Source organism: Rhinichthys klamathensis, unplaced genomic scaffold (assembly GCF_029890125.1).
Source record: "Rhinichthys klamathensis goyatoka isolate OS25496 unplaced genomic scaffold, OSU_Roscu_1.1 h1tg000006l_1, whole genome shotgun sequence".
Classification (NCBI taxonomy): domain Eukaryota; kingdom Metazoa; phylum Chordata; class Actinopteri; order Cypriniformes; family Leuciscidae; genus Rhinichthys; species Rhinichthys klamathensis.
Genome location: NW_026606559.1, coordinates 1,747,220 through 1,761,252, shown reverse-complemented (window position 1 = coordinate 1,761,252; position 14,033 = coordinate 1,747,220). Strand labels below are relative to the sequence as shown.

At 39.3% G+C, this 14,033-nt stretch overlaps 1 protein-coding gene across 1 annotated transcript in view; it reads left to right on the top strand.

Moving 5' to 3' along the window:
- Positions 1-6,282, top strand: part of trim71 (tripartite motif containing 71, E3 ubiquitin protein ligase) — a 33,875-nt gene extending 27,593 nt beyond the window's left edge. Inside the window, exons 3-4 of the mRNA XM_056257342.1 lie at positions 4,147-4,281; positions 4,423-6,282. Coding sequence (XP_056113317.1) covers positions 4,147-4,281; positions 4,423-5,874 — 1,587 coding nt within the window. The 3' untranslated portion in view covers positions 5,875-6,282. The remainder of the gene's footprint in view (positions 1-4,146; positions 4,282-4,422) is intronic.
- Positions 6,283-14,033: the final 7,751 nt, after the last annotated feature.

Below are 14,033 nucleotides of genomic sequence, written 5' to 3'. Positions count from 1 at the left end.
ATTTCAGTTATAACTGGTTGCCAATCACATGCAACATAAAAGAGTTCACCCAAAAATATATGAATGTGTACATGTGTACAATATATAAATTTTCAATCTGAACACAAACAACAAACACACACAGTGCAGCAGTAAAAACAATTGTGAAACTTGTGCAACAAAAAAACAGTGCAAATGATTTTCACAAGCTATATAAGTAATTGCAAAAACACAACTGATCTCTTGGCTGTGGCAGTTATCTCCGTCGAAATCGATTCCATCAGGAAATCGTGTAGCGACTCATTTGAAAACATATATTTCAATGCCTCATGCGATGTTTACCGGTGCTTTATACTTCTTTTTGGTTTGTGTTATGCCAAAGTTACGCTTTGTCAGAGAGTGCTCTCATGCTAATCTTTTTTTCTTTTTCATGCATGCAAATACCTAAGGCAAATACTTTCACTTTGCGTTAGTTCAAATTTCCATAGAAACATGCCATTTGGTGGTTCAAAAGACCATGTTTATTGGTTGAGTAGATGACTGTTCAACCAATTGGTCACAGGGGTGGGACTAAGCATCAATAATCATTCTTGTTTGGCTCAGAGAAAAAAAAAACTGCATGGGTTTCTTTGACGAATTAATGCTGATCAAAATTTGATGACATAATCACGTTCACTACGGAGCCTCTGATTTGTCTCTGATCCAACCGAGACAAATGTGATACAACTAAAAGCCAGGAAAATCCTTTTTAAAGCATACAGATTGGATTTGTGTTTCAAAAGAGAATACAATGCTGAATAAAGTCGTGGTTTTTATTATTTTTGGACCAAAATGTATTTTCGATGCTTCAAAACATTCTAACTAACCCACTGATGTCACATGGACTACTTTGATGATGTCTTTATTTCCTTTCTGGACAAGGACAGTATACCGTACATACATTTACAATGGAGGGACAAAAAGCTCTCGGACTAAATCTAAAATCTCTTAAACTGTGTTCCAAAGATGAACGGAGGTCTTACGGGCTTGGAACGACATGAGGGCGAGTCATTAATGACATAATTTTCATTTTTGGGTGAACTAACTCTTTAATGCAATGTTTATTTCATGTCTTATTTCGTAAGTTAAAATAAAATTGATTGTATCGCCCACCCGTACTTTGAACTGAATGGTCTGTCGCTCTTTTTTTTCTTTTGTTACATTGTAAGGCAACATTTTTAAAATGGGGAAATTAGTTTAACTGCTCAGTGACTTGCAAAATGGTCTTAAAAACCAACGTGAAAAAGAATCGTGATAAGATCAAGGATTGTATTGTCATATTGTCCACCCCTAGTAGTATATTTGGAAAGTAGTAAGCTAGTATTCCATTCCGAAGATAGCCCATGCGTTTACAATTATCTAAACCTCTCCTAAAGCTTTATCAGGCTCAGCCTTATAGCATCAGCTGAAAGAGCCTGACCTGTGTTTTCATGCGCTTGATTGGCTGCTTGTTCTAGTGTCCCTCTAATCCTGTTACTGGATGGTGTTAAATAGGAAGCCTCTAAACGGTTATAGGTTTGAAAGCGCATGCAGAGTTTAACAATGGCTTCAGCCAGAGGTCGTAATCTCTATTCTGGGAGCACGCTGCCCATGATGGGCCCGCTCCATAACCGACCCCTGACAGCTTAGTCTTCCTTAGCGCTGCATAATCTCATTTACTGGAATTTAGCCTGTTATTTTGCAGCTGCTTATTCCTTTCCTCCCATTCCGTATCTGACCCTTGATTGGTTTGCATTCTGCGAATGACAGCTCAATCTTAGAATCGGGATATCTTGGAGGACAATTGCAAATATGGAATGGGGGATAAACTCTGAACAGTGCACAGTATAAACAAATATAAATTTTCATCCTTCAATAACTATATTATTTACAATTGGTTTTTAACCAGTGTTGGGGAAGATACTTGGGGAAGAAATGGTATTGCTTAAAAAAAAAAGTTAATAAAAAAAAATTTGCTAACAAGACTTTAAGAGTCTCTCTATCTCTATATATATATATATTTATTTAAATATATATATATTTTTTAATATAAGATAATATAATGCATAACGCTGCAGAATTTCTTTGCAACACAAGAGGTATAATGCCAGACAAAGATTTCAGTGCAATGACTATTATTATTATTATTATTATTATAAGCATTATTGTTACATTTGTGTCCAGAAAGCCTGAAATTTATTTGAATGATTTTGTAAATGCATTTGTGTAAAGCTGTTATGTTTTCGCTGTATGTATTAGACCCCCGGACCCTCTTTGAACATTTTGGTTTGGTTCAGATTAGGTAATCTGGTCTTCTGCTCCATAGTAAATGACATTCGTTCCCACACTTTTTTTCCCTCTTAATATATAAACCCTCTTGACCCAGATCATGTGACTAAAGAGTCCTTTGGTATCTCCTCTCAATGTGTGTGAATTTCAGGTGTCATCACAGATTGGATTTTGTATGATCAGTCATCCATAATCTTTGAAATGACAATGCTTAAGAGTTGATAATGGCCAAAAATATATCTTAGGGTGCTTTCACACTGGCAGTTTAGTTCTAAACAGGAGGACGTTCACATGAAAACTGGTAATGTTAAAACTGTTATGTGGTTGCAATGGAACTGTAGCTCTATTTGCATGAATGTAAAAGCAACTCCGACTTGGGTGCGCACTTGTTTTAGGGGATGTTTTAGAGCACGTAAAGCACTCAAAAATCATGTAGGGCATGACAGTGGCGATGATTTGCCTCGGATGCCAGCGAGAGAGAGTGGAGAGTGTGCAATCAGAGCCACAAATGAATGGCTTGGAATCAGCTTTCTCAAAAGAGACCGTTTTCAAGCCTTCATGTGATGCACATACAGTGAACGCTGTGTCGTTCACAAATAATACATTACCAATACATTCACCTGCATTCTGTTTTCAATCATCTGCCATGCACGTTTGTGATGACGTAAGATTGAACACAAATGCGGCAGGGTTCGATGGAATCAAGTGAGTGTGAAACGCTGCGGCTGGCACTCGGACCGCAGAAAACGTGCCCAGTGTGAAGGCTCCCTTAGATTATAGTGGAATCCCTGAAAGCTCAATCAGAGCTGGATGTAAATTAAGGTTGTGATATGTTAGAATGGTTGGCAGTTTAAATGTTAGCTGACATGCATAGGTAGGACTGTGCGCAGATTGCTGTTTAAGCAGATGTTGGAGGTCATTGTATTCAGGATAGAGTTTTTATCCCTCTTTTGTGTGATATCACAAAGGACGCCTTTAATTCTTTCTTGGAGCCTTTCAAATGAAGACATTTTAGCTGTTTTGTTTGGTGGAGAGTTTGTAATTTATTTGTATTTATTAGTTTGATTTAGACCTTTTTGCAGTAATTTTATATTTATTTTTTCATGTTCTTTTAGGTGGTAAATAATTAAATTGCAGAATAAAGAAATTACTTTAGAGCTATTGGCTCCTAAAACTATGCACTAGAAGTGAAATGACTTCAGTTGTCAAGATCCAAATTCAAATGTTGCAGTTTGTAAACCATGACAACCTAAAGAACTCAAACTTCTGAAATGCCGTTCAATGTGTTTATGGATTAATTCATTCATTGATTTAGACCAGGCCCTCAAGATCTACTTTCCTGCAGAGTTTTGCTCCAACCCCTATAAAAAGACACATGAACAAACTAATCAAGGTCTACTAGAAAGGTACAGGCAGGTGAGTTTAATCCAGGTTGGAGCTAAACTCTACAGGAAAGGGGGCCAGAGTTGACACCTGATTTAGACATTAAGGTTCACCATCGTCCAGCATAGTACTTCCTTCATAGCTCCTTAGCCTCTGTGTGCTTTTTGTGGAAGACTCTTGTTGAAGATAGACATTCTAAAGATGTAATCAACTAACAGCTAATTACCTGAAGAAATCTAATGAATCCACGAATCATCGCAAAGTTTTTTGGGTTCTCTTGCTACTGTTAAATTATTGCAAATTTGTAACTTTGCCCTACAATCAGCTATTTTGTGTGCAGTCTTAATATATCAGTTTTTTTTTTTTTTCATGACCATTTCAAATAGACGACAAATGGAATTACTCCGGCTTTTCAGTGAATTGCAATGTCCCCACAAGGGTGCATCCGTCTAATACCTTTCTTTTACTTTCTTTCAGCTGAGCATCGAGAAAGCCCAAGCCATTGCTGAACAGGTGGAGCTGAAGGCTAAGGTTGTGCAGTCAGAAGTGAAAACGATCACTCTACGTCATAAGAAAGCTCTGGAGGAACGCGAGTGTGAGCTGCTCTGGAAGGTGAATGAATGAACATTAATTAATGGAGTATAATAACTACCTTTTGAAAGTCTGTCTTCATATTTAAGTATAAAATATAGTCCTGACTTTGCTTTGAAATACTTTTTGAAGCATCAGCAACCAAATTTGTTTCCTGCACAGGTGGAAAAGATCCGCCAGGTGAAGGCAAAATCACTTTACCTGCAGGTTGAGAAACTACACCAGAATCTCACCAAGCTGGATAGTACTATCGCCACAGTGACGCAGGTTTTAGAAGAAGGCCGTAGCATAGATGTCCTGCTAGCACGCGAGCACATGTTAAATCAGCTACAGGAGCTTAAATCTCTCCGCTGCTTCCTACAGCCCCAAGAAGACGATCGCATCATGTTCACCCCTCCAGACCAGGCTCTTCTGATTGCCATCAAGTCCATGGGCCTCATCAGCAGTGGAGCCTTTGCCACAGCTTCCAAAGCTCACGGTGAAGGCCTCAAGAGAGCACTGCAAGGAAAGCTAGCTTCCTTTACTGTCGTAGGGTATGATCATGATGGTGAACCTCGGTTGTCCGGTGGTGACAGCGTCTCAGTTGTGCTTATGAATCCGGATGGTAATCTGTCCAGCGCAGATGTTTCTGATCACCAAGATGGAACGTACACAGTCGGCTATTTGCCCAAGAGCGAGGGTGAGCATTTGCTCTCGGTGCTTGTATGCAATCAGCACATTGAGGGAAGTCCGTTCAAAGTGATGGTCAAGTCCGGTCGCAGTTACGGCGGTGTTGGCTTGCCCATTGCAACCTTTGGAGGAGAGGGCGATGGGGACGGGCAACTGTGTCGGCCTTGGGGCATCTGCGTGGATAAGGAGGGCTACGTGGTGGTTGCTGACCGAAGCAACAACCGCGTGCAGATCTTCAAGCCTTGTGGCACGTTCCACCACAGGTTTGGCACTTTGGGCTCTCGACCGGGCCAGTTTGACCGCCCGGCTGGGGTCGCCTGTGACAGCCAGAGGAGAATCATTGTAGCAGATAAGGACAATCACCGCATCCAGATTTTCTCATTCGATGGCCAGTTTCTTGTCAAATTTGGCGAGAAGGGAACCAAAAATGGGCAATTCAACTACCCATGGGATGTTGCCGTCAACTCTGAGGGAAAGATCCTGGTTTCGGATACACGCAACCACCGCGTGCAACTCTTTGGGCCTGACGGGTCTTTCCTCAACAAATACGGATTCGAAGGTGCCCTCTGGAAACATTTTGACTCGCCTCGCGGTGTAGCTTTTAATCAGGAAGGTCACCTCGTCGTGACCGACTTCAACAATCATCGGCTGCTTGTCATCAGGCCCGATTGCCAGTCAGCACGCTTCCTTGGGTCCGAGGGAACCGGAAATGGCCAGTTCTTGCGCCCACAAGGCGTAGCCGTGGACCAGGAGGATCGTATTATCGTGGCTGACTCCCGCAACCATCGCATTCAGGTGTTCGAACCCAATGGCAACTTTTTATGCAAGTTTGGGACTCAAGGGAGCGGCTTCGGCCAAATGGATCGCCCCTCTGGTATAGCGGTTACTCCTGATGGAATGATTGTGGCTGTGGACTTTGGAAACAACCGAATCCTCGTGTTCTGACCTTTTATTGTTTGAAATATGAAACTATAGCTGTGGACAAATGGAAAAAGAGATTTTGCACATCTATCATGAGCAAATGCAGTTTGATCTTTGCAAGATGACAACAGTTGTGGATAGTTTTGTACGATTCTCAGTGATTGTGTAACACCAAATGCTTGCCGTTACAGCACACAGTTTCGATTGCTGCAAGCTGAGAGTGTTTTGCTCTTGGTATGTGTCTTCAAATCCTGTTTCTTTTTTTTTCTCAGGGAATTTCTTGCATTCTTGAAATATTTTCTCTCTGCATCCCACCTACCTCATCTAGCTTATGTATGAATGTACTCACGTTTGTGCAGAGACCTAGTCCGTGAAGTTTTATAAAGAAACGTCTACCTCAGTGTTTTTTTTTTTTGTTTGTAAAATGTGAGGGGGAAAAAAACAAAAGAAAACAAAATGAAGCAATGTTTGGATATTTGCACAGTTCGCACAATTTTTTCCTGATTGTTACTGTGCAAAGAACGCAAGTTATATCCCTGAATGTTTCTCATAGCGATGGACAAAAACAGAGCTGCACGTTTTGGCAGAAACATAAGGATAACTTTTTGATATATCTACTGCTATGTGTTCTTTTTTTGAATTTTCGTGTACATTTTAAATCAGACTTCATCTTTATCTCGTACCTCATTTAAACCGCTTACCTCATTTACTGTATTATACCTCTGGGTCCATGAGCCTCATTACACATTTACCTCACTTTACGGTCTTTTCCATTTGAAAATTATGCAAGCAGTTACCAAAAATTAATTTTCTATAACTAATGAAAGAGACTGCTAAACTAGGCAAATTATCAGAATTTAGTAATTTAATAGGACCCTCATGATGTAATCAAGAGTTTGCAACAAGACTTTAGAAGAACAGATACCCATGATTATTTTAAATGTGATATGATTAAAAAAAAGAATGAAATGGAGAATGTTCTTTAAATAATATCTTCAGATCATTGAAAGAATGTAGACACTAAATGGAATATCTAAGTGTAAAAATGGCCTAGCCCTTATCTTTGTGTTTCTATTATTAATATTATGTTTTTGTCTCTTCATATGAACAATTTAGGCAAGGTAAAATCTGTTCAAATAGAGGCACATGATTGACGAACTGGATTATATCCTTGTTTGCCAGTTATCTCTCATACTTGGGAAACGTTGTATTGTGTTTTTTCAACGTTGGATGTATTTTGAGGCCAAGTTCGTAGGTCTCATTACAAACAGCTGCATTAGATCATAAGTTGTTTTTTGTTGTTCTATTGATTACAGCATGGCCTACAGTGCTTCCTGTGCCAGTTTAAAGAAAGATCTCCAGGGAGACCGTTCACTCCGTCAGTGCAACATCATTTGAAAACACTTGGAATCAATTGAACCCAGTTTGAAATCGGATAGTTTGTGCCTGACTTGTGGGTAACCACTTTAAAGTGTTGTTTGCTTCGGTGTTCGATTGATTAAAAGGAAAAAAAGATGAAGCAAATCATTAGGAGGAAAGAAAAATAATTTATGAATATATAGCACTGGTATACAGCAGAACAAAAGCACATGGCTCTCCCATTATAGTCTGCCTGAACTTCTTATGAAAGTTTATGACGACAGGAAAGTATCTCTTACCAATGTAGTCATACCTCAGTTATCGCAAGTTATATGAAGTCATGCAAAGAGGCAATGAGAATCATTAACCACTAAACGCAGAGTGTTTCCTTGTTAATCTGTATGTTTCTGTTCTCGCGGGCATCATGTGTGCGTGTGTTGGATATTTTGAAGTGGGTGAACTGCAAGTGTGTGGTACCAACTTGTTGTCTGGACCGTACATGCATGGCAGGCCCACTTACAGAACCAACCCTTTTGAAGCTTTGGGGTTAATTTGCATGATGCTTTCCGTTTTACACTTGAGGTAACATTTAAAATCAGAAATTGTGGGAGAGCTGGATGACCTATTGGAAAGTGGTCATGATGTTTTGCCCCAGTGTTTTCCTGTAGGCTGCAGTTATCTTGTGTCCTGTCATAAGTATTAACGTGCTTGCATGTAGTTGCCTGTGCCTTTCGTGATGCTAGATAAATCGAAATCGAATGTCTTTGCCAAAGGGTGACTATTGGAAATGGGCAAGTGCCAAAAATGATTCTGAAGGTCACGATTGCATTGAGCGTTTGCTTTTCATTTATAAAGTGGATCTTTCTTTACTGTTCTTTTCTTTATGTATATTACCTCATTATGACCTTAATATTAACTTCAAATTGTGGATCATCAGGCATATTTATGTTGCAGCTTAAACGAGAGATGTGAATTTTATGGTAATGTTGCTTTTTACACATGGTAAGAGTGGAAAGCAGTCAGTTAGAGTTATGAAAATTGATAGACCTCTGCACATTAGACCACAATAGAGGAATAAAAGGACCAGCATGGGTAACGGAAACCCATTTGATGGACGTAAGAAGCTTATGCAATAAAGAATGAAAGATTTGCTGACCTTCCCTGTCTTCCAGTATTATCACATTTGATCTGATTAGTATTTAGCTGCAAAGTTTTCTCCCTGAATCCCTGCTCTCTTTAAGAGGGAAAAAAATTTTTTTGCATGCTGTAAAGGTCCTTGAAGACAGGTGGATGTTGGAAAACAAGGGGAGGGAGGAAGAAAACATGGACACTTTTATAATGTACCAAAAAAAAAAAATCAATTTACGTGAATATCATTTGTTTGGTCTTGGTGAATGGTTGACTATATGATTGTACTATTTCTAGATAGCTTTACAGAGTAAGGTACCTCATTGAGCTCCATTCAGATGCCTTACCACAGCTTCTTAGCTTTAGCATCAGAACTGGAAAACTGCCAAAGACCTCGTTCAAATGAAACCACGGATGTATTTATAAATCGATTTTTCACGTTTGCCCAAAGATTAATATGTTTGGCATCGATCATTCTTGTATTTCAACACACTGTCAACATCTTTACATAGAGGCGAAACGCTCGCAGAACACGTCCCTAGATGTTGGCTTTTGTGTGTAACACGAGTTTTTGAGCAGGTGCCCTACAGGACCAAAGATGGGTAAATGTTTGAATCCAGCTCCCACAGTTACCGCTGAAAACTGGTAGCGTTATATTTGGCGAAGGAATCAGGCAGCCGTTTTGTGGGTTGTGATGATGGAAGCGAGATCAGTAAGCCACTATTTAAAACCCCTTTAGCAGTGATTAGGATACTATTGAAAGTGTAAATTCTACTTTGAGATACAATTCACTTTTGTAGGACTGATACCGTATGTCATCTACATACTTTCTGCCTCAATGGACATGAAAGTCGCTGTTATCAAACTCAGTCGGTGTCTTTGAATTCCAGATCATTGCAGGTTTTTTTGTTTTTGTTTTTGTTGGACCTCTGGTCTCTAATTGTACGGGTTTTGTCACCATTTCTGGTGTATTCCAGCTTATGACTTCTTCCTTACTGGGGAAAAACAGAAAATGTAAGTTCAGAATTGTGTGGTCATAGACCCTTTTATGATTGTATTATCTTAAGGAAAAAAAAAGAGATGTGTATACACATTAAAACAACTCAGGTAGCTTTGTAGAGATTTGATTAAAAATTCAATATTTGTTTCTTACAGTTTGATAGTGAATCCTTTGTTAGTACCTCATGAGCTTTTTGTGTGTTGTTTTGATGGTAAAAAAATGCTGTTATTGAATTCCATGGGATCCTTTTCAACCGTGTCACAGTTAACAGTCAATGAGGGGGTGAACAATTCAATTCAAACCTTAATACCAGCATGTCTGTATTTTGTGTTCTTTACACAGTCCTATCTTGATTTTATAACTATATAACCCCATGATGGATAAACTATGATTAAATGTGTTTGCATTCAAAGTCTGCTACAAAATTCATTGCCTTGAGATGATCAGAAATGCCTTAAGGCTTGGAAAATTTGTTTTTCAAGAACTTTGAGGGCAACAGTCTGTCTCAGAAGACATTTAGACCCTGTGTCCCTGGCACTGAAATTTGATATGTACATCAATACCTTCTAAACTCCCTTAAGTCACAGTGCTTTTAAGAGGCTTGGCTGTGAGACAGGCTAAGCAAAGAGGTGTGGGCAGATTCTGCCCCAAAGCTCTCACCTGGAATCAGTTTTGCCTTTTTAAAATACAACGATTAGGGTAGAATCAAAGTAGCAAATGCTGATTCCAGGTCAGTTGTCCTGGATGATATTGGCTTAGGAGCCCTCTAAGAGGCCCACCACTCTTCTTCATCTCTTTCTCTTTCTGTTTCATAACTCACCATCCCACCATCGGTCACCCTCTCAACCAAAGCAACAGAACAGTCATTTATTACTCTGAATAAGGCTGATGAGACTATATGAAATATTTAGTGGTCTGCAGTCTTGTTCTTTCGTCTTTGTGGACTTTAAACATTTCCTATGCAGTTTTTTTTTTTTATTATTATTATTATAAATGTTTGGTTGTTTACAAATAAAGTTGTACCTCTTTGGATCCTGTAATTGTGGTTGAGTGTTTTTACTTTCTACTAAAGTATAAGTAACATCTAAGCTATTGAACACTAAACTCCTATAAAGCCTACTTTATGAAAATCATGCTAATTTAGATATGATAATGTAAACATAAGAATAACTTGTTGCATTGCCCATAATAAAAACTACAGAGCTTTGATCTCAAAACTAAGCGTTTAAATGTCATCTTACTAAGACATTTTATTGGGTGATATAGAGTGACAATGATATTTATATGCATGTATGTGCTATACTGTTATCAAAATCGTGTTGATTTATGTTTCAGAAAAGGTCACATTGGTGAGCGGTTTCAAAGCACCGAAATACACTCCAAAACACCATTTTGGCCAGATTTTGTTCAAAATGACATCACACCTGTTCGTTTTCCAAATTCACTGTAAGAATATGAGGGCCTTAACCCTGAATATTTTGATTGTCTCTCCTTAGTGCTTTGCTTGGTGACCATTCATAAATTATGTAAGCGTGTAGTGTGAATGCAATCTGGACATAATGGGCCTTTCCAAATACCCACACTTGCGGTCTTGGCCGCTTGAGAGTGCATGCGTGCAACAGGAAGTGCGGAAAACTGTCCCAGGTCTGAGAAATGCCAAAGCGCAGCACACTAAATTCACTTTAGATTTTTGAGGTTAAGCTTATCCCATCATTCATCACATTCAAGAACTTACTGGGCCTGATTTCGCATCATGTCTATGAAAACATTTCAGTGTAAGTTTAATTAGATGTTACGTTTAGGCCCGGTTTCACAGACAGGGCTTAGATTAAGCCAGGCTTAGGCCTTAGTTCAATTAGAGCATTTAAGTAAAGCTTTACTAAAAGGCACTATATAAATAAACTGTGTTTGAAAAAAGTGTTTTACAGAAGAGAACTACACAGAAAAAAAAACACGTAGAGAAATGATAAAAAAAAGAAAAAAAAGACTAAGTTGTTCGTGGTACCCCTATCTGAATGAAAGGGTCAGAGAGCCTCGGTTAGTGATCTAAACCAGCAGCAACCCCCGGCTTCCCAGTGTCTTTCCACCCTTACTGGACACACCTGAGTCATACAGGTGTACAATAACACTAGCCAAAAGTAGCTTTTATGAACATGTCTTAGAAAAAAAAATACGTCACTGGTGTGCATCTTGAGACAAAACAATGGCACTGACATAATTTAAGATGCGTCAGTGCAAGTTGCTTTCAGTTAAAACGGCTCAGACATGGATTTTAGTCTAGGACTAGGCTTAAGCCCTGCCTGTGAAACTGGGGGATCATGTGTTTGTAAAATGTGGCACATTTTATTGGTGCAGAGATTATATGTAGTGTGTAAAACGTTTAAAAAAATGGACCACGATCATGCAGTGATGAAGTGTGTCCCATTGAGTAAAGCAGTGCTTCTCAAACCGGTCCTGGGGAACCCCCACCATTGCACATTTTTGAAGTCTCCCTGATCAGACACACAATATTCAAACCCCGCGTCTCAATTATACTATCCATCCTAAACAGTATGTGAGATTAAAATAAGTGTGTCCCAAAGCATAGTATGTTGAAAGGAGTATGCCTGAAGTTCCCGGAGGGTCTACAATTTCCGGTGGATTTTCAAAGTGTGGAACTCCAGAAATACAGTACAGTGGTCAAGTGCGGGTATTTGGACAGGCAATACATCCACAAGTTGGCATTGTCATGTGACCTATGGCTGAGATTTTAGCACAAACCCCGCCCCACAACTGCTTTCATTGGTCAACCTAAGCAGTCACCAGTCAAGAAAAGGTCAGATGTCATGGGCTCAGTTTAGAGTTCTGAAAAATGACGAATGGATCTGATCACGACAAAGAGAAATGCAATCAGTCTGGATGTTTTACCATTGGTTTACTCTAGTTAAGGTTAGGGCTTTGTGTAGCCAATCAGCACTGGGGAAAAGCATGTGACCTACAGTGTCAGTTGCGATGTATCACCTCCTCCATTTACAAATCCTCTCCCGAGACCTTATGGGATAGTAAAGTGCCCTTTGGATGTGCACTTAAAGGGATAGTTCACCCAACAATGTAAATTATCCCATAATTTACTCGCCCTCAAACAACCCTAGGTGTATATGACTTTCTTGTTTCAGCCAAACACAGAGTTATATAAAACAAATATCTTGGCTCTTCCAAGCTTTATAATGGGAGTGAATGGTACCTTAGATTTTGAAGCCCAAAAATCCATCATAAAAGTAATCCATATGGCTCCAGGTTAATAAAGCCTTTTGAAGTAAAGCCATGTGTTTTTGTAAGAAAAAATATCCATATTATTCACTTTATAAATTATAAACAGTGGAGACTAGTAATAAACAGAGAGTCTAGTTCCAGTGGAAGAGTGACCTCTGACACGACGCATGATGTAGGCGAAGCATAAGCTTCGGTGAGAGTACAAACAAACAAATAGGGCTGGGCAACAAATACAAGAAATACTTGAAAACGAAATCCACTAATCCGCGCTCGCGGCCATAGGAGTATACTTTTATACTTTTGCTGTGTCCCAATTCAAAGGCTGCATGCTTCGAAGGCCGACTGAGTCACCACAGCGTTACAAAGGCTGTCCCGATTCAAAGGCTCCTTCAAACGTAGCCTCGAAATGCGCCCTTCGTTTTGCGGGAAATTAAGGTTATATATATATATATATATATATATATTGGTTCAAATGTTTATTTGTATCTTATCAAGATATGATTTTCTATAGTTTATACTCTTTATTATGTACATAAATGGACCAAGGTTAACATATTTTAGTCAGGTTGTGAACCCCGTTTTGTTTTTAGGAAGTTGAATGTAACTTTTAAAAAAAGTCCAGTACAAACGTTACTGCCGCTAGTCAACGGCAGCGGTCACAGTTGCTAGGCGACAAGAACACTCCTTCATAGGCTATTTAACAACGCTCCGTCTGAGCTTTGTGGCCTTCGAAGGCCTTTGAACGTGGAAAATATAGTATACCCGGGCTTAAAAACTGGTGTCAAAAGGGAGACCGGTTTTGGAACAAAGCAATAAACTGTAGATATATACTGTTATTGTACATATAGTGATGAATCAAATAAACCCTTTTCAATGTAGTCTAGAAATGTGCAGTCTGAGGAGCTTTCTTTGTTCTGATGAGCATTTCGCTGACAGCAAAGGAACACCCCTCTTGCTCGTGATTGATGGAAGCAACCTCAGGATGCTGTACAAGACATTTGAGCCCATATCTGAGCTTTCATTCGTTTACTTTAAATGAAAGAGATCTTTTCTCCGATAGCATTTAAAGACGAGGTAATGGTAACTGCGCTTTAAATCACTCTGTGAAATATTTGTCATCTTGTTTAAAGAGTACTATCACAAGGAGTCTTTGCTTTGTCTAAATTACTTAACAAAAGCCTCTTAAGGCCACCAATGCTGTTTGAGAAATGGGCGTCCCTGCATACCAACAGGTCAAAGGTCGGAACGGGGCAGGGCGTAGCCCAGAAGGTCAGCTTGAGCCTGCAGGAAAATGTTTGTCATCTGGCAGATGGGATCATTCCGGGTGTAAATAACGATAAGGGGTTCAATTGGGCCGGAATGTTTAATTCAAAGTTTTTGGAGTTTGTTATCAGTCCATTCCAGTTCATTTGCATGATCCAGATCAATTCACAAACATTCTGGT